This window comes from Manis pentadactyla, chromosome 10, assembly GCF_030020395.1.
Source record: "Manis pentadactyla isolate mManPen7 chromosome 10, mManPen7.hap1, whole genome shotgun sequence".
NCBI lineage: Eukaryota > Metazoa > Chordata > Mammalia > Pholidota > Manidae > Manis > Manis pentadactyla.
Genome location: NC_080028.1, coordinates 93,884,872 through 93,909,307, shown reverse-complemented (window position 1 = coordinate 93,909,307; position 24,436 = coordinate 93,884,872). Strand labels below are relative to the sequence as shown.

General features: G+C 55.0%; 1 protein-coding gene and 1 long non-coding RNA gene across 5 annotated transcripts in view; one reads left to right on the top strand and one right to left on the bottom strand.

The window, feature by feature from the left end:
• Nucleotides 1-349: 349 nt before the first annotated feature.
• LOC130679162 (uncharacterized) lies at nucleotides 350-3,812 on the bottom strand. The gene is made up of 3 exons (XR_008992195.1): nucleotides 3,707-3,812; nucleotides 1,021-1,117; nucleotides 350-608 (listed from the first exon to the last, which is right to left on the bottom strand). It is a non-coding gene; the product is annotated as an uncharacterized LOC130679162 (long non-coding RNA).
• The window catches only part of CLIP2 (CAP-Gly domain containing linker protein 2), a 71,200-nt gene continuing 50,415 nt past the window's right edge, over nucleotides 3,652-24,436 (top strand). For 2 of the 4 annotated variants that reach the window (XM_036887353.2, XM_057487236.1), the window contains exons 1-2: nucleotides 3,652-3,977; nucleotides 19,678-19,868. In XM_036887353.2, coding sequence (XP_036743248.2) covers nucleotides 19,745-19,868 — 124 coding nt within the window. In that variant the 5' untranslated portion in view covers nucleotides 3,652-3,977; nucleotides 19,678-19,744. The remainder of the gene's footprint in view (nucleotides 3,978-19,677; nucleotides 19,869-24,436) is intronic. The other 2 variants (XM_036887351.2, XM_057487237.1) reach the window with 1 other exon arrangement.

Sequence of the window (24,436 nt, the reverse complement as noted above, 5' to 3'; positions counted from 1 at the left end):
GAAAAGTCCCCAGGACCTTGGAAACCCCAACAGGGAGAGGTGCCCCATCACCCAGTAGGGGAAACCTTCTTTCTCCACTGGGCTCAATCCATTATGGGCTGTACCAACCTGGAGGGAGGTGCCCTGGCTTCCGGACCAACAGGGCTCTGGCAAAGTCCCTGTGTTTGGAAGTAGGGGTGTGGCCTTCCGAGTGACAGCCTCTGGTAGTATCTCAATGGGGATGTCACTCCCAGCTCAAGGCCATGTCCAATCATTTTTTTATGTTTTTAACAGAAACACAACATCCAGATAATCATTTGAACAGAAGCAGGTCTGGGGTTAAATTTCTTTTGTTAGTTCGAAAAGCAAGACATGTTTATTGTAGGGAAATGCAGAAAAGAAGAGAGAAAAATCCCACGGTTCCCTCCACCCCCAAAGCCCATCAGGGCTACTACCAGTTTTTCCCTCTGCAATTTACAAGGTTGAGATTCTACTGCACCCACAATTTTATGACATATATTTTTCAATTGCCATAAACACAGGAGTGTTTCCCCATGTTTTCACAAATTCCTGGTAAAGCGCAGTTCAGAGGCTGTAAAATATTTCATCATGTGGATGTCCCGTTGATCCTAAAAAATAAAATAAAACAATAAAAACTGTACCAGAGAGGTAGAAACTGGCAGGGCAGCCAGCCTCAGAAAGCTCTGCCCTGAGCCCCAGGTTATTCCCAACTCTCTTCCTGTGAAAACACCCCTCTTGTGGGGCTGCCAGTCATGGCCAGTGTCAGCAAGAAAATGGCCAAATCAGCACTTTCTGTTGAGACAAAAGGCTGCTGGGAGAGCAGACCTCCCCACCCCTAGTCCTCCCTGCCTCCCATCTCCCCATCCCCAGGCATGATGCCCTGCCCAGCTCCACTCTCCTCATCCCTAAATTCATTTGGCTGCAGGAAGCAGAAATCCCAAATCCAAGTTTCAGTGAGACAGAAGTGGTATCTTCTCTCACCAGGAGCAAGCTGAGCAGCAGCAAGGGCAAACAGTGTACCTTGCAGGTGAGTCGCCCCATTTCAGGTAAGGGAACCTAGTACTCAGCACGCAGTGTTGTTCTGAATACCACTGGGGGTTGTCAGTGAGGACGGGACCTGAGGGGTCAGGTGAGAGGAGGGCAGGAGGGTCACGTGAGCATCACAGCAGGACCTGTGTGACCTGGGCAAATCCCTGCTTCTCTTTAGACCTCAGTTTCCCCACCTGTGCAAGGAAGGGGCCAGGACAAAATGATGGCTTAGTTTCCAACAAGGAACATTCTTAATCTATCCCTGATGGGCTGATGTCTGGAGAACTCTGGCCATTTTCCTGGTTCTAGAAGCCTCAGGTGTCAAAGAAGGAACAGGTGACTCCAGGGTCCAAGTGCCAGAACCCCTCCCCCCCATTTGGGTAAATCACACTTTCTGCTACACCTTGCCTGCCACTGTTTTTTTCTGAGCTCTCTTCAGCCCTAGAACTTGGGTGTAAAGATCAGATGGGGCTTCAAGGAGTCTGTGACTGCTTGGACTTGTCTGCAAAACTGTGTGTGGGTGTGTGCGTGCATGAATGTGTACATGTGCATGTGTGTGTGTGTGTGTGCATAAGCCTCTACTGCACATTTGTCTCCATGGATTTCAAAGTTTCAAAGGTGTGTGTGCCCCTAAAAGCTTAAGAACCTCTGGCTTGGACTGGGCCCCGCCCTTTGTTTCCTCTGCTGCTTTCCCTCCCGCACAGTGTCCCAGCCCCGCCAGCTCTAGCCTGGACCCGGCAGCCTTCCAGCTGGTCACTCAGGGTCTCCTGGGCCTGCCCCCACAAGCTGCCCAGAGCACCTTCTGAGTTGCTTCTGATTGGGTACCACCTGCTTTCCATCACCAGGACCCCCATGGCCTTTCCTTCCTACCACACACTATCCTCAGGGAGAGGACCCTGCAAAAACTTAGGAGAGCAATCTGAAAATGTCCTGCCCTTCACTCTTTGTGCCTCCTCTTCCCTGTGGTGAAAAAAGTCCCTGTTAGAAATCATCTGCTCACAGGAGAAAATCCCAAACTCCTAATAGGCACCTATGTCCTTTCATGACCTGGCTCTGTGAAAAATCAAGTTCAGATTTCTTGAATGCTAACTACTCCTAGGCACTGTTTGTTCTAAGCATGTCACGTGGATTACCATATTCAAACTTGACAACAACCCTAAGAGGTAGTCTCTCACTAGTTCCATTTTATAGATGGGGAAACTGAGGCCCAGAGAGGGTTGCCCATCAGCTGGTAGGTGATGGAGCTGGATTTTTAGCACTGCACTATGTCTGTGTCTTATCTCTTACTATCCAGGTAGTCTATCCCAGCCACATGGAACAATGAGCTCATCAGTTCCTGAAAATAGCCCTCTCCACCTCCAGTGTCCTCATCTTTCATCAGATGGACACCTCCTCCGAAGCCTGCTCTTCTCTGGCTCACTCTACACCCTCCTGCTCTTGGTCTCCAGGCCTGGTCCCCGCCCCCCACCAATGGGAACCTTCTCAGGGCTGGTCAGGGCCTAGCCTCCATCATTACTCATGTGCTGAACTGAATTGAAGCAGGGAAACTTGAGTTTAAGAGGTTAACTCATTTCTCAAAGATTATGGATACCAGGGCAATGGAGGGATGGTAGGGGCCACTTAGCAAATTCATTCAACAGTGTCACTGAGTGTCTGCCGTTGGCTGGGCACTGTACTAGGTGCCATAGAGATAAACAAGCCTGCCTGGTGCCTGCCCTCCCTGACGCCAGTCTCACTGTACAGACCACAACCTCCCCCAACACGCCCACATTCCCCTACTCTAGGGAAATGGAGGGGAGTTTGACCTGGGCTTTCAAGGGGAAGGAAGGATGATTTGTCAGAGAAAGGGGGAAGGGCACTAATGGTAAAAGAACCAGCAGGGGCAAAGGCTGGAGGCTACCTGATCAAGAAGGGAAAGACAGAAACAGAGCCACAGAGGCCAGCCATACACAGGCATCTATAGTAGGTGTTGGGATTGGGTTACTTCTGGTTCCTGGGCTGCCACTTAGCCTCGGCCTCTCGCCAGGAGGCACCCGGGCAGCTGCATCCACTCCTCCATGTCGCATAAGACAGATCCTGCCACGGGGAGGAGGGTGCAGGGTTCATCTGTATCTTGGGTACCACTTTTTCTAAAAACGTGTTGGAAGCAATTCGCCAAGACAGCCGTGCCGTTTATCCTCACCCGCTATGGACTCAAGGTAGCTCAGTAAGACTTTAGTTCTTAACTCGGCTATACTGTCCCCTCCTCATCCCTTTCTGTCCAGTCCGAATGTCACCCCCTCTGTGAAGTCTTCCCGGAAACTCCAGGAACCTCTCATTCCCTCCCCCCAGCTTCCCGAGCTTCCATCTCTCCCAATGGCCTGGAAAATCCTTGAGATGCACTTTCGCCAAACACGGTTTGAGCGCCAGTAAGTGCCCAACACTTAGATGGGTGTTGGCGCACCAGGATGCCCCACAACTGCCTGCGGCCCGCGGACCACCGGGTTCCGCCGCATTTTCCGCCCGCCCGCCCCCTGGCGGCGCCGCGCCGCGGCCTGAGAACCGCGAGGAAGCGCGGGCGCGCGCCTGCCCACCCCGCCGCTGCCGCGCCAGGCCCCGCCCCCCCGCGCCCGCCCCGGCGCGGCCCCTTTTGTTCCCTCCCGGAGCCCAGCCGCTCGCTCCGTCCCGCTCAGCTCACCTCGGCTCGGCTGCGGGGCGCGCGGGCGGCGGCTGGGCGGCCTCGATCAGCGCCTCCTGCCTTCCCGCCGCCGCCGCCCGGCTGCAGACGCGGCGCGAGGCCCGGGCCCGAGCGTGAGCGCAGAGCCCCGGTGCCAGGAGGGGCTGCGGCCGGTGGGCAGCGCGCCGGGCGGGGGCCGCAGCATCCTCTCCCCCATTGGCGCCTGGGCCGGGAGAGGAGGAGGCCGGGAGCCGGGCTGCCCGCCGCCCAGCGCGATGCTGGAGGAGCGAAGGTAGGAGCAGCCGAGGGACCCCGAGGGAGGGGGCTCGCCGGGCAACAAAGGAGAAAGGGATGCGGGAGGCGGCGGCCCCGGCCCGGCAGAAGCGGGCGGCAGTGGCGGAAGGAATGTCGGAGCGTGGGAAAGGCCGGGAGTCGGGGCCGCCGGTGGGCGTGAGCGGGCGCGAGTCCTAGGGTGCACCCCCAACTTCTCCGTCGCCTGCAGGCGAGGAAAGGGCGCTGCTGGCTTTGCGGGGCGCTTCCCGGGCTGCGGGTCCCCTTGGTGAAGGTATCACCAGCTCCTTCGGTGCCCCTCTCCCCGGACGGGGGTTCGGCGCATCCACGGGAGGCCGCTTGTCCCCCTCTCAAGGGCAGCGCGGGGCTCCTGGGCGCGCCGCAGTGCTCCCTGGGCTCACAGGCCCGGAGTGCACAGCCTGGTGGGCGCGGCCACACAGCCCCCTTCTCCAGACGCGCCGTCTGGGAGAACACGGAACCCCCACCTCAGGCTGGGGTCGCCTGGCCGATGCCCTTTGCAAAACTTGGTTGAAGTGCAGGGCGGAGTGGGTAGGGGGAGGCCGGGGTAAGGCAGTTTACCGCAGGGGTGCCCCCCCCAAACGGGCGCTGGTGGCTGGTGAGGCAGCATATTTTCTGCCCTCCCCACTGGGAGGGGCTACGGCCGCTGAGGATGCTTCGCTGGGCGTCCAGGGCCTGCCCGTTTGGGCCCTTCAGGCGGGGCCTGGGCGGGGTTGGGTGTCCACTGGGCACTGCCACGCAGGCTCCGGTCCCACCTTGGGAGAGAGGGGCAGAGGGGGCATCTTGGGGGAGCCACCCAGCATCGCATACCCCAGCCTCTGAGTCCCAGCCTTCTTTCTGGGTGAGAAGTGGGAGTCCAATGTGAGGGGGACAGCCATCACATGTAAGATGCCCAAGGGAGGCTAGTGGGGGTGGGGCTGGCCTAGAGCTGAGGGCAGAAGAGGAGGAGGGTGCAGGGAGCACCACGTGGGGGGAGACTCCCAACCAGTTGTAATGTAAACAATGAGCCCTTCATTCATCCAGCTGCTGTCTGTCACCTGGCCCAGCACTTCCAGGAGCTGGCAGGTACACTGAACAGGGGCCTCGCTCCCTCCAGGGAGCACAGTCCTGCTGTGGTGTCTGAGGAGTTCAGTGGTGGGGAGCTGGGAGCACAGACAAGGGCACCTGGAGGATGGGGTGGAGCGGCAGCTTGATAGAGCACCACGTGGAAGCTGGCTGCCAGGATGCCAAAGGGGGCTTGAGAAAGGGGAAATAGCGAGGGCAGGGTTTGGAGTTAGGAGAGGAGGCAGGAGGCCTGGTGGCTGTTGGGTTAGAGGAGCAGCAAAGAATATAGGTGACTGGGACATGCGGATTAAGGCAGGCAAAGTTCTGTTGAGGGAGGGGATTGTTGTGTCCCGCCTGCTTTCCCAGGAGGGCCCCCAGGCACTCTCTGTGAGCAGTGAGCCCAGGATGCACTGGTGTCTGCAGTGCCTGACCCAGGAGTGATGTGGGACAGGTGGGGGTGGAGGGGTAGAGATGGAGAGGAGCTCCTAAGACAGAGCCTGGTGGAGGGGGCCTTGGGGGAGCCTCCACACACAGGAGTGTGTCCTTCACACACCTGCAAGCCCCCAGGTGCACCCAGCAGGTTTGGGAAGGGGTGCCTGGCATTCTGCACCCACAGCCCACAATCCCAAGGGGGGGGATCCACCCACAGGGGCACCAGTCCTTTTTCTGCTTCAGCTGTCAGCTTTGGTGGTTAAGAGTTCTAATGCTGGAGCCTGACAGCCTGGGTTCAAATCCCAGCTCTGCCACTTACTAGCTGAGTGACCTCAGACAAGTCACTATAGTTCTCTGCCTCAATTTCCCTATCTGTAAAATGAGGAAGTTTATGATATCTACCTTTAGGGATGTTGAGAGAAGTGAATGGATGGATGTGTATAAAGTGTGTCTGTAAGAGAGCAAATGCCCAGTGTTTGTTCTAACTGCTGCACTGAGTGGCCCTCAGCACACATGCGTGCACGTGCACACACACACACACACACACACACACACACACAGCTCATCCCCTCCCAGTTGTTGGTCCATGAGCAGGCAGTACTTACTGCCCGTTACCCTCTCCCCAGGCCCTTCTTCCAGCCTCACTGCAGCCTCCTCCCACGGCTATTCTCTCTGCACCGTTCTGGGGGCAGTTCCCTCCCTCCCTGCCACCCTAACGATTGATCCTGCCCTCTTGATGCCATCTATCCTACCTCTGCTTCCATGCGCAGAGGAGGGGGGCTGCATGCGTGACTGTCTTGGCTCCCTGCTGTCTTAGTCTGGGCTGCTGTAGCAAATGCCACAGACTGGCTTGCTTGTGAACAACAGAAATGTATTTCTCACAATTTTGGAGGCTGGAAGTCCAAGATCAGGGTGTCAGCACAGTCACGTAAAGGCCCTCTTCTTGGTGGCAGACTCCTTGCATTCTCCCATGGTGGAAGGGGTGAGGGAGCTCTCTGGGGTCCCTTTTTATAAAGGCATTATTCCCATTCATGAAGGTGCCACCCTCATGACCTAATCACTCCCTAAAGGCCCCACCTTCTGACACCATCACTTTGGGGGTTAGGTTCCATATAAATTTGGGAGGACACAGACAACCAGAACATAGCACCTGCCCAGTGGTTCTTGGGGAGAATGTCAACCTTTATGTAGGTTTAAAAACAACACAGATTGAGAGCTTACTGTATGTCAGGAACTGTTTTGAGGTCTCTAAATGCCCATATTATTTGCAGATATCTTAAATTAATATCTTAATTGCTTACGTTCTGCACCTGAGGATATCAAGGCATAGAGAAGTTTCCCTGTTTGCCTTCTATGCATTTGTTAAGCACCTAGTGTGTGCCTGGGAAACATGCCCCCTTCACCATGCATTTCTCTACCTAGGACAGTTCACTACAGCACGTTTTTTTGGCTGTGCCTCCCTCAGACACTGCCACCTTACACATCTGCTCAAGTACAAAGTCCAAACATTGGCTCTCAGAGTCCACCCCCAGCTGGCTATGCCTCAGTTTCCCAGCACAGCTCTGCCCATGCTGCCATGCTGGCCCCACCCAGATGTGCCTTGGCGTCTCTAAACTGAGTAGTGGGCATGGCTTGATGAGCAGGGCTGGCCTGGAGAGCAAGGGCAGGGAGGGCCTGACCTGTGTCTTTGGGGTTATTTTGTTGCAGGGAACAAGAACCTCCTCCAATTAGGTTAAGTGAAAAGGGAGTGAAGAGGAAAGCATGGGAACTTGTGTAGCAAACAGTTGCAGGTGGCCTGGTTCCCCCAGGACCTGGGAGCTGGCAGGCAGCCTCTGTGCTTCCTTCTCTCTGGACTGCGGTTTCATTTTCTGTGCCTCTCCCCCAAGCCTCTGTCCCTTCTTCTCTCGCTGTAGGCTGGCTCTCTGATTGTTGGTGTGGCTGCCCCGAATGGTGGCTTCAGCTTGAGGCCACAGGACCTCACCTCCTAGGGACAATCCCTCAGTCTCAGGGTGACAGAGAGACCATTAGGCCCAGCTGGGGTGAGGGCATCCACCCCATCCTCCCAGCTGGTGGGGGCAGGCCTCATGGTCTCTGGGGCTGGGTGGGGTCAGTGCTGGGCACAGCTGGTACAGTGTCGGCTGCGTGGATGGTGTGTGCTGTGTGTTGGGGCAGGACAGGCTAATGGGGACATCCCTGTCCTTGAGAGCTCACGGTCTGATGGGAGGGGCAGGCCATGGCCACCATCTGGCGCATGGGTCCCTACCACCCAGCAGCATGATTTGTTGGGACGTGCCGGAGCCCTCTGGTCTGGCCTGTGTTGGGAGGGGAGGGCGGGAGGGCAGGGCCTGCGCATCTCTGGCTTCCCCCAGCCCTGGCTCTGGAGCCAAGGAGGATCCCTCCCCTCGGGACCTGGGGATTGGGGGTCCGGGTGCCAGCATGGGACCTGAGCCACCCTGTCCCACCACTCCCTTCTCTGGGCTGTGAGGCCAGGCTCAGTGCACAGAAACTGTAATTCAAAACTCATGTTTTCAGAGGAAATGCTTTAGAATGGTAATGAAATGTTTCCCTTCTGAGTAGAAAGCAGAGCAGGTCAGGTGGTTTTTATTAACAAGGCATAAGTTTGGGGCCTTTTCCACTTAACGGCTTCTGTCTCTGCTGAGCTGCTGCTCTTGCTCCATGCCTGGAATCCACTTTCGACTCCAGCTGAAGCCTGGAGAGACACCCACTCCTCATTCACATCCTCCTTTGCCCTTTTGACCTCTTTGCTACAAGAGTGGAATTTGAGGCTTAGGAGCAGTCCCTGGTTTTCTAGCTTGGTTCTTCCAAGTTGAGGCGCTCTGAGGGAAGGAATGACATTTGGTGTTTTGGATTTTTTTGCTGCCTGGTATCCGGATTCTGCTCAGGCTGTTCCCCTTTCTGATGGAGGCTGTTCCTTGCATGCATTCATTGGTTCATTGGTTTGTTCACACAGCTCACATTTCAGCTTCTTTCAGACCAGGGACTGTGCCAGGCTCCCAGAGCAGGGGAGGGAAGGCGTCTGAAAGGGTCTTGTGTGTTCTTTGATTCCAGAAAAGACTTGAGGTGATTTGCAAAGATAAATGCAGGATAACAGGATGAAAAAGACATGAGAAAATTGGGGCAAGAGGAAAGCCAAGGTAGCAAAACTCAGAGGAAGCCAGAGGAGCTGCTGCACCTTGTCCTGGAGGTAGTTTGACACCAAGCTTTCTAGCAGCCAGATCCGAGGGGGAAATGGAAGGTAGGAGAGGCTTTGTGTTGTCTCCTTGTCTCGTGTAAGCTGGTCTGTATGTACCACTAAAGCCTAGTGAGGGGCAGCAACCCATGGTGCAGGCCTGGGCCCATGACCACTGGGCACCCAGAAGGCAGAGGGAGGGAGGGGTGGACAGAAGTGTCTTGTGGCCCTCCTAATCCTCCTCCTGGAGCCGTGGTGAGCAGAGGGCTGGGCTGATGGAGCTGGAATGGTGCTCGCAGCGAGCCCCCTCCACAAGGGTCAGACTGGTCCCTGCCCCAAGAATCCCTAACTTGCAAGGAGGAGTGGGGGCCACGATACAGGGTGTGCAGAGAGCTCTGGGCACTCCAGGGTGGCCCCAGGAGCTGATTAAGGGACAGAAGTGGGGTAAAGGCAACTAGCGGAACAAGTGGGGTATCCTCAGGAGCAACAGAAGTTCATGGACACTGGACCACAGGGCACTGGGGGGCGGGGGCCCAGGAAACAAGGCTAGAGGCAGGTGAAGTGCTCAGACTGTGGCCTCAGCACCCAGGGCCAGGGGGTGCCCTCCTGACGTCGCCTACATTTGTCCCATACCCTCAACCTGGGTGCCTGGGGGAGAGTTCCAAAGAAGTCAAGAGAAGTGGTTAAGAGTGTGGGCTCCAGGGCCAGAGGGCCTGAGTTCAAATTCCATCTCTGCCTTTGATTAGTTGCGATGCCCTAGGCAAGGGTCTTGACCACTCTGGGCCTCAGTTTCCCCATTGTAAAGTGGATGGTCATAATAGTATCTTCTTCACGGAGCTGTTGTGAAGGTTAAACAAGTTAGCATGTATCCGGTGCTTAGGCTGGTGTCTGGAGCCCAACAGATGTTCCGGGTCTGTGGCTCCTTGGGCTGGCGCAGCACAGTGGAGGATGGGGTCTAATCTCACCTGAGCCCACACACCAGAGACACCCACACAGGTTCTGAGTCAAGTGAAGAGGCAAAGAGTGTGCAGTCCTGGGCTGGCTCTGCCCCTGCAGCGGGCCTGCCCTGGGGGTGGGGGGGTGGGAGGGTGCTCAGCAGGTTGCCGTGTTCGTTGTTATTGGCAGTAATAATAGCACAGCTGGGGAGAGTCTCTCAGGTCTGCTGGGCAGCTGTGCCAGCCTGAGCAGAAACTGCTCTGAGGGCAGGTCTCAGGCTGTGCTTGATCCCCTCCAGTGCTGGTAGGCTCACTCCTCTGCACGTTGGCCCCACATGGGCTGAATATCTGCTCTGGGCACTGGGTGTTTTGATGCTGGGCTTCCAGCAGGAGGCTAGTCACTTGGAACATTGAGTTGCCCCTTCTGTCCTCCCCAGAGATGACTCCAAGCCGGCCAGTGAGTGTGGGGAGTGAGGCAATGGGGTCTGAACAAGTGGCAGGGGTCTCCACCTGAATGAGAGAGGATGAAGTAGCAGAGGAGGGCATTTTCAATCGTTCATGTAGTCATTAAACATTTTGAGCTCCTAAGTGTGCTAGGCGCTGTCCTCGGTACCCAGAGACCAGCAGTGAACAAGATATGCAGAGAACCTGCCCTCTTAAAGCTGCTCTCAGGGGGAGGTGAGGGAGTTTGCCAGTGGACAAAAGGAAGGGTATTCTAGGTAGAGGAAACAGCCTGTGCTGGGGATGTGACAGAGTGCGTATGGGTGTGGGGAGGTGTCTGGCATTCAGCCAGGATTTGATGGTTGGGGGTGGTGGTTATCTTTCTAGAAGCAATAAAACACTGAGGACACGCTATTGACTGACCTCACTCCTCCCACCGAGGTCTGCCCCTCTTCCACTGTTCCCCCACCCCCAGCAGCCCTGGCTTGCCCTTCAGAGGTGTAGGTAGTGTCCATGGTCCTTCTGCTGTTTCATCCCTTTTCCAGGCTGCCATACTCTGGCCCTCCCTAGGGCCTGGTTTGCATCCCCTCTCATGCCATCAAGGGCAGGGCAGAACTACAGTGGGCTCACCTCCTCCCTGCCCCCATGTGGGAAAGCTCAGGAATGAGAGGACACGGGGGTGGCTGACTCACCTGCCTTCTTTAGGGAAGAAGATGGTGTTCTGGAAGGTTGTTCAATGAGCACAGTACCACTGTGTGCCAGGCCTGGGTGCCTGAACTCCGTGGGGCTCGGCCCGCCTGCAGGGAGCTCATGGAACCTTGGGGAGATAGGTGCTCCAGCATGACCACGTGGTTAGACACCCCGCCTGGGGGCAGTCCCATGAATGGGAAGGTCCCAGAGCAGCAGGAACCACACCTGCTTCCTCCACTCCTGCCGCCACCCCTCCCCAGCCCATGTAATTAAAAAACAACTTCTGTAGCATCCATACAGAAAAGTGCATGTCATAATTGTACCTGCTCATGCACCTTTCTCAGCTGATATGCCTGTGTAACAGAACCTAAATCCAAATCCGAGCCTGCTGGCTCCCAAAGCTCTTCTTGTTCTCCTTCCAGTCAATACTTCTGACCCATGGGGGACCCCCTCCCTGATTTCTAACCATCAGTAAAGTTTCCCCAACCTTGAATTTCATTTTAAATGGAAGCCAACATGCTCCACACACTCATATCTGGCTGCCTTCACTCAAGCTTATAATCACCAGGTTAGCACACATTGTTGCATGTAGTTGTAGTTGGTTCTTGTTGCTGTATTTATTCCATTGTGTGAATAAACTACAATTTATTTTCTCATTTTCGTGGTGATGGATTTTTTTTTTCTTTCCAGTATGGGAGTAGCAGGAATAGCACAAGTCTTTGGGGGCACGTTGCACACATTTCTGCTGGGGGCACATGAGGAGTGGAATTGCTGGGTCCCATTCAGCTTTCATATGTGAAGCCAAACTGTTTTTAGATTGCTTGTACCAGTTGACATCCTTGCTAACAGCCCATGAATGTTGTGCATATTCCCTGTCCTCACCAATGCTTGGTATGGCCAGGGGGTTTCATTTCCTACATTCTGGTGAATGCGTGATGTTATGATGATTAACAGAGGTGAATACCTCTTCCTATGTTCATTGGTCTTTTGAATACCCACCTCTTGTGAAGTTCTTGGTCAAGTCTTCTGGCAATTTTTCTAACTTGACTTGTTGGAGTTCTTTTTCTATCCTGAATAGGAAACCTTTGTAGGATATAGGAATTGCAAATGTCTTTTCCCCTTTTATGGCTTGCCTTTCTCTCTCTCTCTCTCCTTCATGGTATCACTGGATGCATGCACAGAAGCTCTTAATCTTACTTTTGTCTGGTTTATGCATCCTTTCCCTTATTTTTAGCACTTCCGGTGTCCTGTTTAAGAAATCTATGCCTACTCCAATGTTATGAAGATCTGCATCGTCTTCTAAAAACTTTTGTTTTACCCTTTGCATTTAGATCTGCTGTCCATCTGGAATTTATTTTTATGTATGATGTGAAGCAAGCATATTAGTTTCCTTTTGCTGCTATAACCAAAAGCTTAGTGGCTTAAAACAACATTAATGTATTATCTTACAATTCTGGAAGTCAGAAGTCTGAAATGGATCTCACCAGGCTAAAATCAGGGTGTTGGCAGGGCCACTGTCTTTCTCGAGGCCGCAGGAAAGAATCTGTTCCTTTACTTTTTCCAGCTCCTAGAGACTGTTCATGTTCTTTGGCTGGTGGTCCTTTCCTCGGTCTTCAAAGCCAGCAATGTCAGGTGAATCCTTCATATGCTGCCATCTCTCTGATTCTCTCACTTCTGCCTCCCTTTTCCATTTATAAGGACCCTTGTGACCACATTGGGCCTAGCTGGATAGTCCAGAATAATCTCCCCATCTCATAGTCCTCATCTCAAATTGGTCAGCATCCTTAATTCTATGTGCAACCTTAATTTCCTTTTGCCACGTAAACTAAGAAGTTTACAAATTTCAGGGTTGGGGACATGGACATTGTCAGGGGTGGGGGGCTGTTATTCTGCCAACCATAGGAGGGATCATGATTTTTTTCCCATGTGGCTACCCTCTTGTCCTATCATCACTTACTGTAAAAACTGCCTTTTGCTCAAGGGTAATTTTTAGTTGCTTGTGTAAATTCTGACCTTGGGAGGAGGCCTGGCAGGCTGGGTTGGGGAGGAGAGCCCAGGAGATGGGGCAGCTTTCCTGCAGGTATTCAGCCTGAATGTGTTAGATGGCCCTACCACAAAATCAGAAGAGAGGGTGGCAATAGGGAAAGAGGAATTGGTCCATATTCTGGCCTGGGAGGCGGGACACTGGAGCCTGTTACTTCCAGTTCTGCTCCAGTCGCTGGGGTGACCTCAGCAGACCCCTCCCCTGCCTGGCCTCTGGCTCTGTCTCATCTCAGGGACCCCCTTGCCCAGCACAGGTTTTCTTCATTTGAGTGGTTGAATCTCACTGTCCTGTTCACTTGCTTTGTGACCTTTTCTGCCTGCCCTGGGCCTCTGTTTTCCATTCTGTGAAACGGGGATAAAGGTGGGTCAGAGGGCAGCTTGAGCCCTGCTGGGCCCCTCCCTGGGCCTGATGGAGAACCTGTCCTGTAGAGCCAGGCTGATGGCAGCCCTGCATCCCAAGCCCATGGCAGGCAGGCCTCAGACGTCTAATCGCCAGTGCTGTGGGTGGCCACAGCGTGCATGGGCATGTAGGTGCATGTGTGTATGTAAGGCAGGGAAGTGTGTTGATGTCCCTTCCCCTCCCTAGACATAGCTCTGGATCCTCTTTGCTCTTTGCTGGGAGACAGGATCTGCGCCACCTCCAAGCCTGAGGGAAGATGGCCAGGCCCCAAAGTGTCCAGCTCTGGTGAAACTGACAGGCTGGCCATTCCCAGGGCTCTGCAGTTGGCCCAGGCTGTGCACAGAAAAGGGGGGGATGCTGACTTTATAAATCAGGAACTTCAGCCCTGAGCCCGGAGGCTGCAAGGCTGGTGGGCAAGTGGACCAGAACCTGGACTTCTGGGTTCAGCCCCTGATGGTCACCCAGCCGCAGGTGCCAGACAAGCCAGGGACATGGCCCTGCATCCCACCTCCGGGCTCCTGGCATCCTCCGTCCCCTTCCTTGAAGCCGCAAGGGCTGGTGGATCCTGGGCTCCAGCCCCAGCTCTGCTGTGAGGCCTGGGCAGGTCCCTTCCCCAGGCTGGTTCTGGATGGCTGCCAGGCCCCTTGGTTCTCCCAAAGGTACTTGGGACCACAAGCAGGGTTCATCATCACCCTATTATTCTTGGGCTCCTTTGCCCCCCCCATGCCCCATCCCTGCCACTAGCTGGCAGCTGTGCCAAGGTTGGGCTGGCTCTAGCTTCCTGTGGGGCCTCAGTGACCAGAACAGAAGGTGGGTGTGGGGATGGGGGCACAGACAGCTCCCAGCTCCCTGGCTTCCCCTAGCCTGAGGGGCAGCTGGTGTGAGGCTCCAGCTTTGGCTTCTGCCTCAGGCAGGTGAGATTCACAGGGAGGGGCCCGTCCCAGCCCTGCCCTGCTCTCTGCTTGCCTGTGGGGGTTCTGTGTTCACCAGTGGGTGAAATTCCCTGAGCCTTGATCAAATGCAGACAAAATGAACCTCCCTTCCAAGCAGAGGGTTTGTAGGCATGGACGTCACACCACCGCTGGGACCTCTGCTGGATTTGGGGGGTGGGGTACCACTTGTTTCTAGTGTACGCATTAGTGTTGGTGTTCCTAGTGGGGCAGGGCTGGGGGAGCCCAAGCCACCCCACATCGAGGCTTGCCTTAGCCTGGTGGTCCACACCTGTGGGGGTCCTCTGGGCCCTGCCCCATTCCTCTGGTTGGGTGTGTATGGGCAGGGAAAGTACTGTCTCCTCTTCCCCTTCCCTGGGTCTGTCTTTAATTTTTTTATTTAAAAATGATTATGAAATATTTTAGGCACTCAGAAAAGGAATGGGATACAATGAGCTCCCATGTACATCTGCAGGCTTTAAGAAACAAATCTTATAAATAGAATGAAGCCCTGGTTACCCCACCCCAGCCCTATTCCCACCCCAAAACCCCATTTCCTGGCTGTAACATAGAGTTCCTCGATAAGCACCCTATGGGTGCCTCCTGGGTCACATGGCCAGGGTGCCTGCTGGGCCTCCGGTGTGGCTGCAGTGCCCCCAGTTGGGTCCCGGCCCCGTGCCCACCTGTCCTGGCTTCACTGCTTCACCATCCTTGGTGTAGTCCGGCGTTTTGACTTGCTGCCCATCTGACTGGGTGGGAAATGGGATCACTTTGTGGCTTGGGTTTGCATTTCCTGCAGCTGTCGGCGGGGCATCCTCTCCTCAAAAGCTGTCTGTTTGTGCCCATCTCTTGTTGGGGTGCCCTCAAGCCTCCCCTCACATTACGTATGTGGGTGCCCAGGCCTGTGCCTGGCCACCTCCCCTCCCCCACCTCCCCTGTCCCCAGAGACTCTCCCAAGGGCCCCATCACTCTGTCCCCTGCCCCTCTCCTTGCATGTCCCAAACTGAGCTCACCCCTCGGGCCCCTGCCTTCTCCTGGGTCCCTCCCAGTGTGGGGAGGTTCTCCCACCCCATTGTGCTTAGGGCTTGTGGCACGTGAGCAGGGGCCAGTTCATCTCTGTGTGCCACATGGCCTCGCCCTCAGGTCACAGGCTCATGAGAGGAGGAGGAGTAACCCCAGGAAAGCCATCACAGTTGGGGGTGGGGGAGCCTCTGCCTTAAAGGCTGGGCCTCCGCCAGCCAGTGTCCCACCAGAGTGCCTGTCCCCAGGCAGAAGGTCCAGGATGTGAGTGCTGGCAGGTGTCCCACAGCCCGCCTCCTGGTGCCCGCCTCCCTCACCCTCTGGGCCATGCTGGCAGGCTAGAGATGGACTTTCCACTGCCCCATTTGGCACCTGCCCCCCTTCTGCGGGCCACACCCCAGGCCTCCTGATTGGTGGAAAGTCCTTGGGCCTCATCCCCACTGAAACTACCCCTGCCCCCCCACCCTGGGATGACTGAAATGGAAACCCTGAAACGCAGCCTGGGTTTGTCTCCAGTAAATGGCAGTTGAGGGTGGCACAAAGGGGGCCTGTTGGTCTGAATGACACCCGCTCGTCCCTCCCACACCAGCTCCTCTGCCTGAGGCCCTGAAGAAGGTGGTGTGTGCACCCTGGGCCTTTGGACATGCTGATGGAGACCAACCATAGCGACAGCTGCCCCTTCCCAGCAGCTGCTGTGTGACTGGCACAGGGGACCTGTGTGGGGCGCTTTCTCAGATCTGCTCACCCACTCTCCCATGAGGCAGCAGTGCTGTTGCCCATTTTGCAGGCGATGAAACAGGCTCACACCGGCCAAGGTCCCAGCTGCTTGTGGTGGGTCTGGGGCTTGGACCTGCACAGGGCTTACATCTACTCCTCTGCCTCCTAGGCCTTCCCGCCTGCTGCAGTGTGGCAAATTTATCACCACATTCCAGATTTTTCCAAGAAACCCTTCTCTTCCTCTATCCCAGAATCAGGGCTGAGTCATAAAGGGACCGTTGGCCTGAGGCCTTCCCCCTCTTCCTGTTCCCCATTCTTTCCCCTGGCTCCCCTTCTCCACGCTCCCCTGGCCCTCCCTGGCCCACAGCTGTCGTGGCCAGGACTGACTGAATCCCCCTCAGTCCTCTCGCCCCAGCTCCTTTAGTCCCCTTTGTCAGCAACGCATGTGGGTGCTCTCTGGAGGCCAGGGGTCCCACAAATGTTATTCTATGCCTGGGCCGGACAGTCCAGCCTCCAGGCAGGCAGCGGAGGGCCACACCCATGTCTGGTTCTAGCATAACCACCAAGCAGTGTGTGCCTTTGGGTGAGTGCCTGAACTTTTCTGAGCTGCACATGCTCCACCTTTTAGATGGCCATGACCTCCTCTGCCTGGGACAACTCCTGGACCACAAACCTTCAAGGCCTGGCACATAATAGTTTATTTATACCAGAGGCTGCTGAGCTCCTCGGGGTCTGAGAGGGCACAAAGGAAACTGTGGGAACTTCCAAAGCTGGGAGGAATGTCCCTGGGGGTTTGTGGCCCTGAGGACCTTTGTCCTCTGGGCAGTAGCAGGTGTACTCATTCAGGGTTTTCAGCTCTCAGGCTCTGGGCTGGGAACCATGCCAGGGCTGGGTTCTCAGAGAGGAGAGACTGTGGCCCCACCTGGGGTTGTCTGTGGGCTCCCAGGAAGCAGGATGAAAATAAATAAGAACAGTATCCTTTCTCCTCAGCTCAACTTGTGATCCTAAGGTCTTTGTGGGCCAAAGGTTCCAGGAGACTTCCTGGAGGAAGCGGCATCAGGTTAGGTGTTCCATAGGTGGTTGAAATAGTGTAGCGGGTGGAAGAAAAGGTACAGGTGGGGTCTGGGAGGTGGGAAAGAGGCAAGTGGGGAAAAAATGCAGGCTAATCAGTGCCAAGGCTGGTTGGGGAGCCTCCAATGTCAGGGACATGGTTATAATGCCTGGTCCCTGCCTCAAAGGGCACGCTAGCTGGCAAGGAGCTCAGACCAGCTACTAGGAAGTCATGGTGTCAGACTGCCAGGTGGGCTGATCACCATGAGCCACCCAGTCCTTGATGTTGGGCCCTAAGGAGGTAAGGGGGACATCCTGGTCCTCTCACCGCCATGGGCCAGAGTCATTCATTTAACAGTGATTTATTGAGCACCTGCATGCACCAGGCACCCTTGTCAGACTGAGGATAGCGCAATCAACAAAACAGACCCATGTCCCTGGTAAAGTTGGGGAGACCAAAGTGGGTGAGTAGGTGGAGAGAACTGGGTAGGGTTGTAATCTTAGAAGGGGACATTGGAGATTTTTTGGGAGAGATTAGCAACAAACCTGAATATTTGACGGAAAAGCGTTCCAGGCAGAGGGAACAGCATATGAAAAGTCACTGGGCTCAGAGTGTGTTCAGAGTGATCCAGGAGTGGCCAGAGGCTGGTGCGGCCAGAGTCCCACCATAGGGTGGGATATTCACTGTCTCCAGAGACCACCTTCAGTTGCCCTTGCTGGTTCAGTGAGTCCTTCTTAGGCTTGGGGACACAACACAGCCTATCCAGGAGCACAGGGAGTCATGTCCACAACGCCCAGGTGAATAAGCTAGTTAACAGGCTTCCTGGAGGGCAAGGTTTTGGGAAGCAAAGTTGCAGCCATCTCACACCCCAGCTAACCGAGTGATTCTCAGGCCCCAGAAGTCCTGGGGTGTTGGGTCTACAGGATGGGAATGTTGGATTTGGTGGGCTCTGGGAGCCAGGCCAAGACTAGCAGGTATGTCCCATACTCCTATCAGCTCACCTGGATGTGTAGGTGCCACCACTCTGTGCTTTGGGAAAGCTTATTTTTCTCTGCTCTTACCGTGGGCAGCCCTGCCCGAGGAGCTGTTCCTTCCCATGGCTAGGCCAGGACAAGTAATAGTGTTGATGGCTCCTCTTGCTGGCCTGAGAGCCATTATAAGGACACTTTGCCTATTCCTGCCATGAGCATTGTATGTTGGCTTCTGTATTAGAGCTTTTTTTGGTTGCAGGCTACAGTGTCCCTCAAATAGGTTTAGGGAGAAAAGGAAAACAGTATACATGTGTGTGAGGATTTGTTGCCTTGTGCAGGGATCAGCTTCAGGTTCAGCTGGATCCAGGCCCTGCAAATCTGAGGACTCAGCTCTGCTCTCTCCATGTTGGCATCACTCCCTGGCAGTCTCTCCCATGTAGTAACTGGGATGGCCCTGCAGCTCTTGGCTTCCCTCCACACCCAGGCAGCCCCAGAGCAAGGAAAGCACCTCTTCCTAAAGGTTCTAGCCAGAGTCCAAGCCCCGATGCTCCTTGGATCATGTGATCTTCCCTCAGCTAAGCATGGGGGCTCTGACCAGGCTTGGATCTTGTGCCCACTCTAAGTGTGTGTATGGGTCAGCCCATGTAAGTTTTACAGGTCAAGATTGGGGAAGAGGATTCTCTAAAAGGAAATAACATTCCATGACCAGGGATGGGGTAAGGATATGGCAGACAGGGGTGTGACATCCCCTACTACATTGAGCTCCCAGAGGGCATTGATATCCCCAAAGTCCTGAAGGGGTGATGCTTCTGCCCATAGGTCTCCATCTGTCCAGTGGATAGTGTACACCCCAAGGCAGGAGCCAGCAGCTCTGGGGCAGAATGGGGCCTGCCCAGTGGTGAGCCCTCCATAAACATTAGGCACAAGAGAGGGCGTGTATGCAGGACAGTGGGGAAGGAAGCCAGGTGACGGTGGGCCTGTCCTTTCTGCCTCTCCCCCAGGCCCTCTACAGCCAGCCCTATCTCACCAGCATCTGAACCGATCACCTTGGAGCCTGGACACTTACCCCTCCTAAGAGGCCCCTCTGTCAAAAGCTGGTGCCCCTGTATTCTATGTGTCACACCTGTCTCTGCTTTGTCATTAAGGCACGGAGCTGTAAGTGGGGAAGGGCAGGCAGAGGGCACAGGGAGTCTGTTCTGGCATGGGACGGAGGTTGCTGTAAGCCTCTCTGAGCGTATGTCCCTACACCTGGGGTGGAGTGGGCATGTGCTGGGATGGCGAGCCTGAAACTGGAGCATGGCCTTTCGGCAAGGCCAAGCAATGAGCTGGTTGATGAATTAGGTGTTTTTTTGTCTGGCTCACATCAGGGGGATCTGAGTTGTTGGCTGTTCCTAGAGGGTCCAGGTCCCATTGGAGAGTGAGTGACCCACAGGGCAGCCTGCATGTGTCAGAATCTCCACTCTCCTGTGTTCTGTGGTGAGAGCCATGCTCAGCCACTGTGGCCATGCTGACTTGCATGGTCCTGGTATCAGCCGTTGGGACTAACACAGTCATTGCTGCTGACCCCCAAGCCTGTTTGCCCCCGAGTCTTGTCTCCTGGACCCAGGAGGTGGGCAGAGGGAGCATGCCCGACCTCAGAGTGCAGCAGGCCAGGACCTGTGTCCTGCAACATGGCTGCCACACTGGGTCGACACTTGCTGCTATTTCCTGTGCCTCAGTTTCCCTATCTAGAAAGTGGAGGTGATGTTGGTTCCTGCCTCACCAGATAGGGGTGGAATCTTGTGATGCTATAATGTGATCACTCTGTTATCTGCCTGCAGGTGAGTGACAATGGTGGAGAGGATGTGATCTGCCCAGGTCCTTCTCTGCACACTGAGTGGCACCACCATGCAGAAGCCCAGTGGCCTGAAGCCCCCTGGCCGTGGGGGGAAACACTCGAGCCCTGTGGGCCGGACGTCGACTGGGTCAGCATCCATCTCTGCTGCGGCAGCAGCTACTGGCTCCAAGGAAGGTATGCAGGGCTGAGGTGGTGGGGCGAGGACTGGGTGGGGCAGTAGTTCTTCTGGAATCTAGGACCAGCCTGGAGGCCGGCCAGCAGTACATGAAAGTTCTTTATGTTTGACTGTTGATTCCTTTAAAAATTAACTAGCAGCCTGCACTGATGCATACTTTATGTGCACTGTTCCTTTCCATGCTCCCCCAGCTTGAGGGGCGGGCAGCATTGTGGGCTCCACTTAGCAATGAGGAAGTGGAGGTCCCAGGAGGCATGACACCTTGCCAAGGCCACTCAGCCAGTAAAACACAGCCAGGATTCAAACTCCAGCCCCCACTGGCCTCCCTGTCCTGTCCCTGCCAGGGTTTGTGATTGCCCTCATGGAGCCAGCCCCTTCTTCCTGTCACCCAGAACCATGCCCTTAACCTTTTCTTACCTGACCTCTAGTCTTCCTGCTTGTGGGCAGAGTACCTGCCAGTGCATGGGTAAGGGCCAGGTGCCCTGGCTGGAGGCATCAGCTCTGAGGGCCAATGGGCCGAGGACAGCTGGTAGTTACTTCCTCCGATGGTGAAAGTAAGACAGCCCACTGTGGAGTGTTTGGAAAATTAGGTGCAGGGGTAAAATTACCTCTAATTACAGTCACTAGAGACAGTTACTATGGTTTATGTTCTTCCTCTTTTTTTCTTACCTATTTGCAATCATGCTGCACATACAATTTGAAAATCTTTTTCCCCTTTTAATGTGATCAAGTGGATTTTTTTCATGGCATTACATACTTCACATGTTCATCTTTTTTAATGGCTGTAAAACATTCTGTTTATTCTCTCCCTCCCTCTGTGTGTGTGTGTGTGTGTGTGTGTGTGTGTGTGTGTATCTCAAGAGCCAGCTTTGTTGACAGGGTCCTAACCACCAGAACTCTCACTCTGACAAAACCAGATATGGTCCTGGCTCTCAGGGGCTGCTAGTCTGATAGGGAAGGCTGAGTGTCATGAGTTCCCATAAGGATGAGCAAAAGCCTTCCCTAGGGAGGAGACATATGAGCTGAGGTCTGGAGGGTGACAGTTTGCTAGATGAAGAGGGGAGGGTATTCCAGGCAGAGAGAATGGCACGTGCAAAGGCCCAGTGGCAGAAGAGAGCCTGGTGAGTACAAGGAGGGAAAGAAATGGGTGTGGCTGGAACGAGAGGAGCATGGCATATGCTGGTGAGATGGGGCTGAGCAGGGTCAGAGTTAGTTTGGGGTCATACAGGGCATTTCACTTCCATCTTAATAACAGTGGGAAGCCACTGGAGAGTTTCAAATCAAAAGGAATTTGATAGGAGGTAAAAAATTTTTCTTAACCCCTTCTCTGCAGTTGAAAATTGTGATTGTTTCTTATTTTTCACTTTGATAAATGATGCTGAGATGAACCTCTTTGATTCATGAAATCCTGTGCTGGTTACCTTCTAGCCAGTGGGGAAGACACTGTCCACCTCATCTGACTGGCATGGAAGTTTGGAGGGACAGAAAGCAGCCAGAGGCCAGACTGGCCAATCTGGGCCCTGGATGGGGTTAAGGAAAGTTTGAGCCAAAGATATAGGCAGTTGGCAGAACCAGGGCCCTGGCAGAGCCAAACAGCTGTGGGAAAGGGTGAGGAAGTTGTGTGGCAGTCTGGCCTGTGGGCAGATCTACACGGGCAGGCCTGCCCAGTACAGCTTGTTGGAAGGCCCAGCCTTTACTCATGGGAGGCTTTCCTGAGCAATGAGAAGAAGCCCAGGGAAAGAAAACAGGGGGGAAGATGTTCCAGGTGGAGAGAACCATGGTGCAAAGGCCCTGAGGCATGAATGAGTTTGGTTTGTTAAGAGAAAGGAGGAGGCCAAGTCTGGGTGGGGAGGAGTGTGAAATGAGGTTGAGGAGGGCGGCAGAGGCCAGTGATGAAGGGCATGGGTTTGGGTTTGACTTCAGTGTGGTGGAAGCAATGGGAGGGTATTAGAGGCGTGACTTGGATGCTCACATCCCCCAGGCCCCCTTGTGGAGAGTGGGTTGTGGGGGTTGAGAGTGGGGGTGGAGGAAGTATACACCAGTGAAGGAGGTATATGATCACCCAGACCAGGCTGTCTGCACCCCCTGGGAGGTCAAGTGGTCGACCACAATGAGTGGGCAGTCAGGGAAGACTTCCTGGAGGAAGTGTGAATGAGCTCAGCCTTGAGGATGGAGGGAATGTAAATACCAAGAGGAGAAGGAGGAGGACCTGCAGGCACTGGAGGAGGAGCATGTGGGCACAGATAGGCTGAACTTGATCTAGTGGTGGGGGTGGGAGTGGAGGGCCTTGTATAAGCAGTTCTCTGAAGGGCACCAGCCAGGCCTGGCCCTGACCCTCTTCTCTACTGGAGAGAGTCTATAGCACTTTATGGGTTCTTTCTGCCTTTTCCCTTATCAAGAGGGGCCTGAATTCTGGCTCTGATCCAGCTCTAATGCCCCTTCTAGCCTGCACCCTGCTGTGTGACCCTAGAAGAGTTACTTAACATCTCTTAGCCACAAATGAGATAATAAGGTATCTCCTATGGGATTGAGTGAGTGAGTGAATGTGAAGAGCCTGCAGGCATGAAACTCATTGAAGAGTCATTTCTTTTCCTTTCACCCATCTGTACACTCATTACTGAAAAATTTGAGACACCTTTGCCCTTCTACTTAACCTAATCATTGCCACCACCATACATTTTCTTCCAGTCTTTTTTCCTATCACACATACTGTTGTAAGCAGTTAAATCTTGGGCTGTACCCAAGTTTTCATCTTGCTTTTTCACGTTTTATTGCATTCTATGGGAGGTGCCTCCCTGTGCCGCTGCAGGGTCTGCTGGGAATGGCTACATGGTAGTCCCTCAAGGGAATGGGAATGGATCACAGTGTGTCATGCTGATTGCTTCCTAGTCACCCTGAGGGTGGAGGCTGGATGGCCTGACTGTGAGCTGTTCCAGAGAGAAGAACTGTCACTCTGAATGCCCGATTGATTGCAGAGCCACGCCCCACACCCCTGTGGCGTGATGGCTGCAGCTGGGCTCAGTGCTTTGGCGCCTGCTGTCAGAGCAGACACCCAGGCTAGCAGAGGGAGCAGAGCCAGGGTCAGCTGGCCCAGGCAGTGAAACCCTGTGACTGGGGAAGGGAGACTTATGTCCCCAGAGCTCCTACTCTAAGTCTCATCACAGGGAACTCTAGGGAGGAGGGGTGGGTAGAAGCACCAGGGTAGGGGTGGCCACCCCACTGCTGTTGCAGCCTCAGGCTCCCTCACCCGCCTCAGGGAACTGGCTACCTGCTCTCCAAGGTGCTGGAGGTGCTCGCTGCTCTCTGAGGCTGGGTCCCTGCATGAGGGGCACTGGGTCACTAGGGCAAGAGTCTGGTGGAGCTGGAGCCTGAGGGCAGCTTGGTGGTGGGGGCAGGAGTAAGCTGGAGTCTGCTGTGGGAGTCGGGGTGGTGGCTGCCTCCCAAAGCATGAGCTCAGCCTCTGGGCAGAGGGTCTGGCCAAGGGCCGTGCCTGGACTGATGGCCCCACCCTCTCCCCTATGGGGCTGGGAGGGCCTGTGTTCGTCCCCAGAGCTGTGACACACAAGCAGCAGCAGGGCCAAGGAGACGATTGGAGGAGGTCTCATACCAGGAGGGGGCCTAGGGGTGGTCAGAGCAGGTGCATAGGACTGAGACCCACCAGCAGGCAAAGGTGGGTCAGTGAGGTGGGGACAGCCGAGCCAGACAGGATGGAGCACCCCTGGAGGCTGCTTCAGATCAGGTGGTCAGGGAAGGCCTGGTCAGGTGGAGCCCCAGATTGTCCCAGCTCTGCACACATGGTTCATATTGTGGGCAGGTGGGCAGGTGGACAGGGTAGGAGGAATGATCTGCTCTCAGTGGGTTAGGTTGGTCACAGCTGTCCCCCATTGTGCCTGTGGCCTTTCCTCATTCTGGGGACCCAGGCACAGGAGGTCAAGGATGAGTGTACATGGGAGTTCCCCCTCAGGAGCAGGCATTTGGGACAGGTCCACCCTCTGTATCTTGTTCCCCGAAAAGGGCCTACATAGGGCTGGTCCCAAGGCTTTTCAGTTCTGCCTTATGGAGCTGGGGCCCTATGCTCTGCACCTCATGGGTGCTCCAAGCAACCTGACGCGCCCAAGGTGGGATCCACAGAGCTTGGCGAAGGCCAAGGCTTACCCCTGGTCCCTTTGCAGGCGTATGCCTTTCACCTTGGTTTCTTTGTTCCTAGGAGGCAGTTAGCCTCGTCCCATTTTAAACGACTTGTCCCAGATGTTGTGCAAACTTGGGCAGAATCAGGACCAACCTCCAGCCCTTGCTTTTGTAGAGCCCCCGCGGGCCCCAGACAGCACTCACTCCCATCAAGGTCAACTTCTCCGGCTCTCTTAATCACATCCTAAACTTTTTAATGGTGTCAGGATGGGGAAAGCCAAGTCTAGGTTTTCTGTGGCTGGGCTTCAGGCTGGGCGGGGGCAGGGCAGCCTTCTACTGCTCCTGACATCACGCAGTATCGACCCGCAGAGGGGGGCAGGGATCCGGCAGCCAGCGCCCACCTGCCTTGGCGTGGCCGCAGCAGGCTCCTCCATGGGAA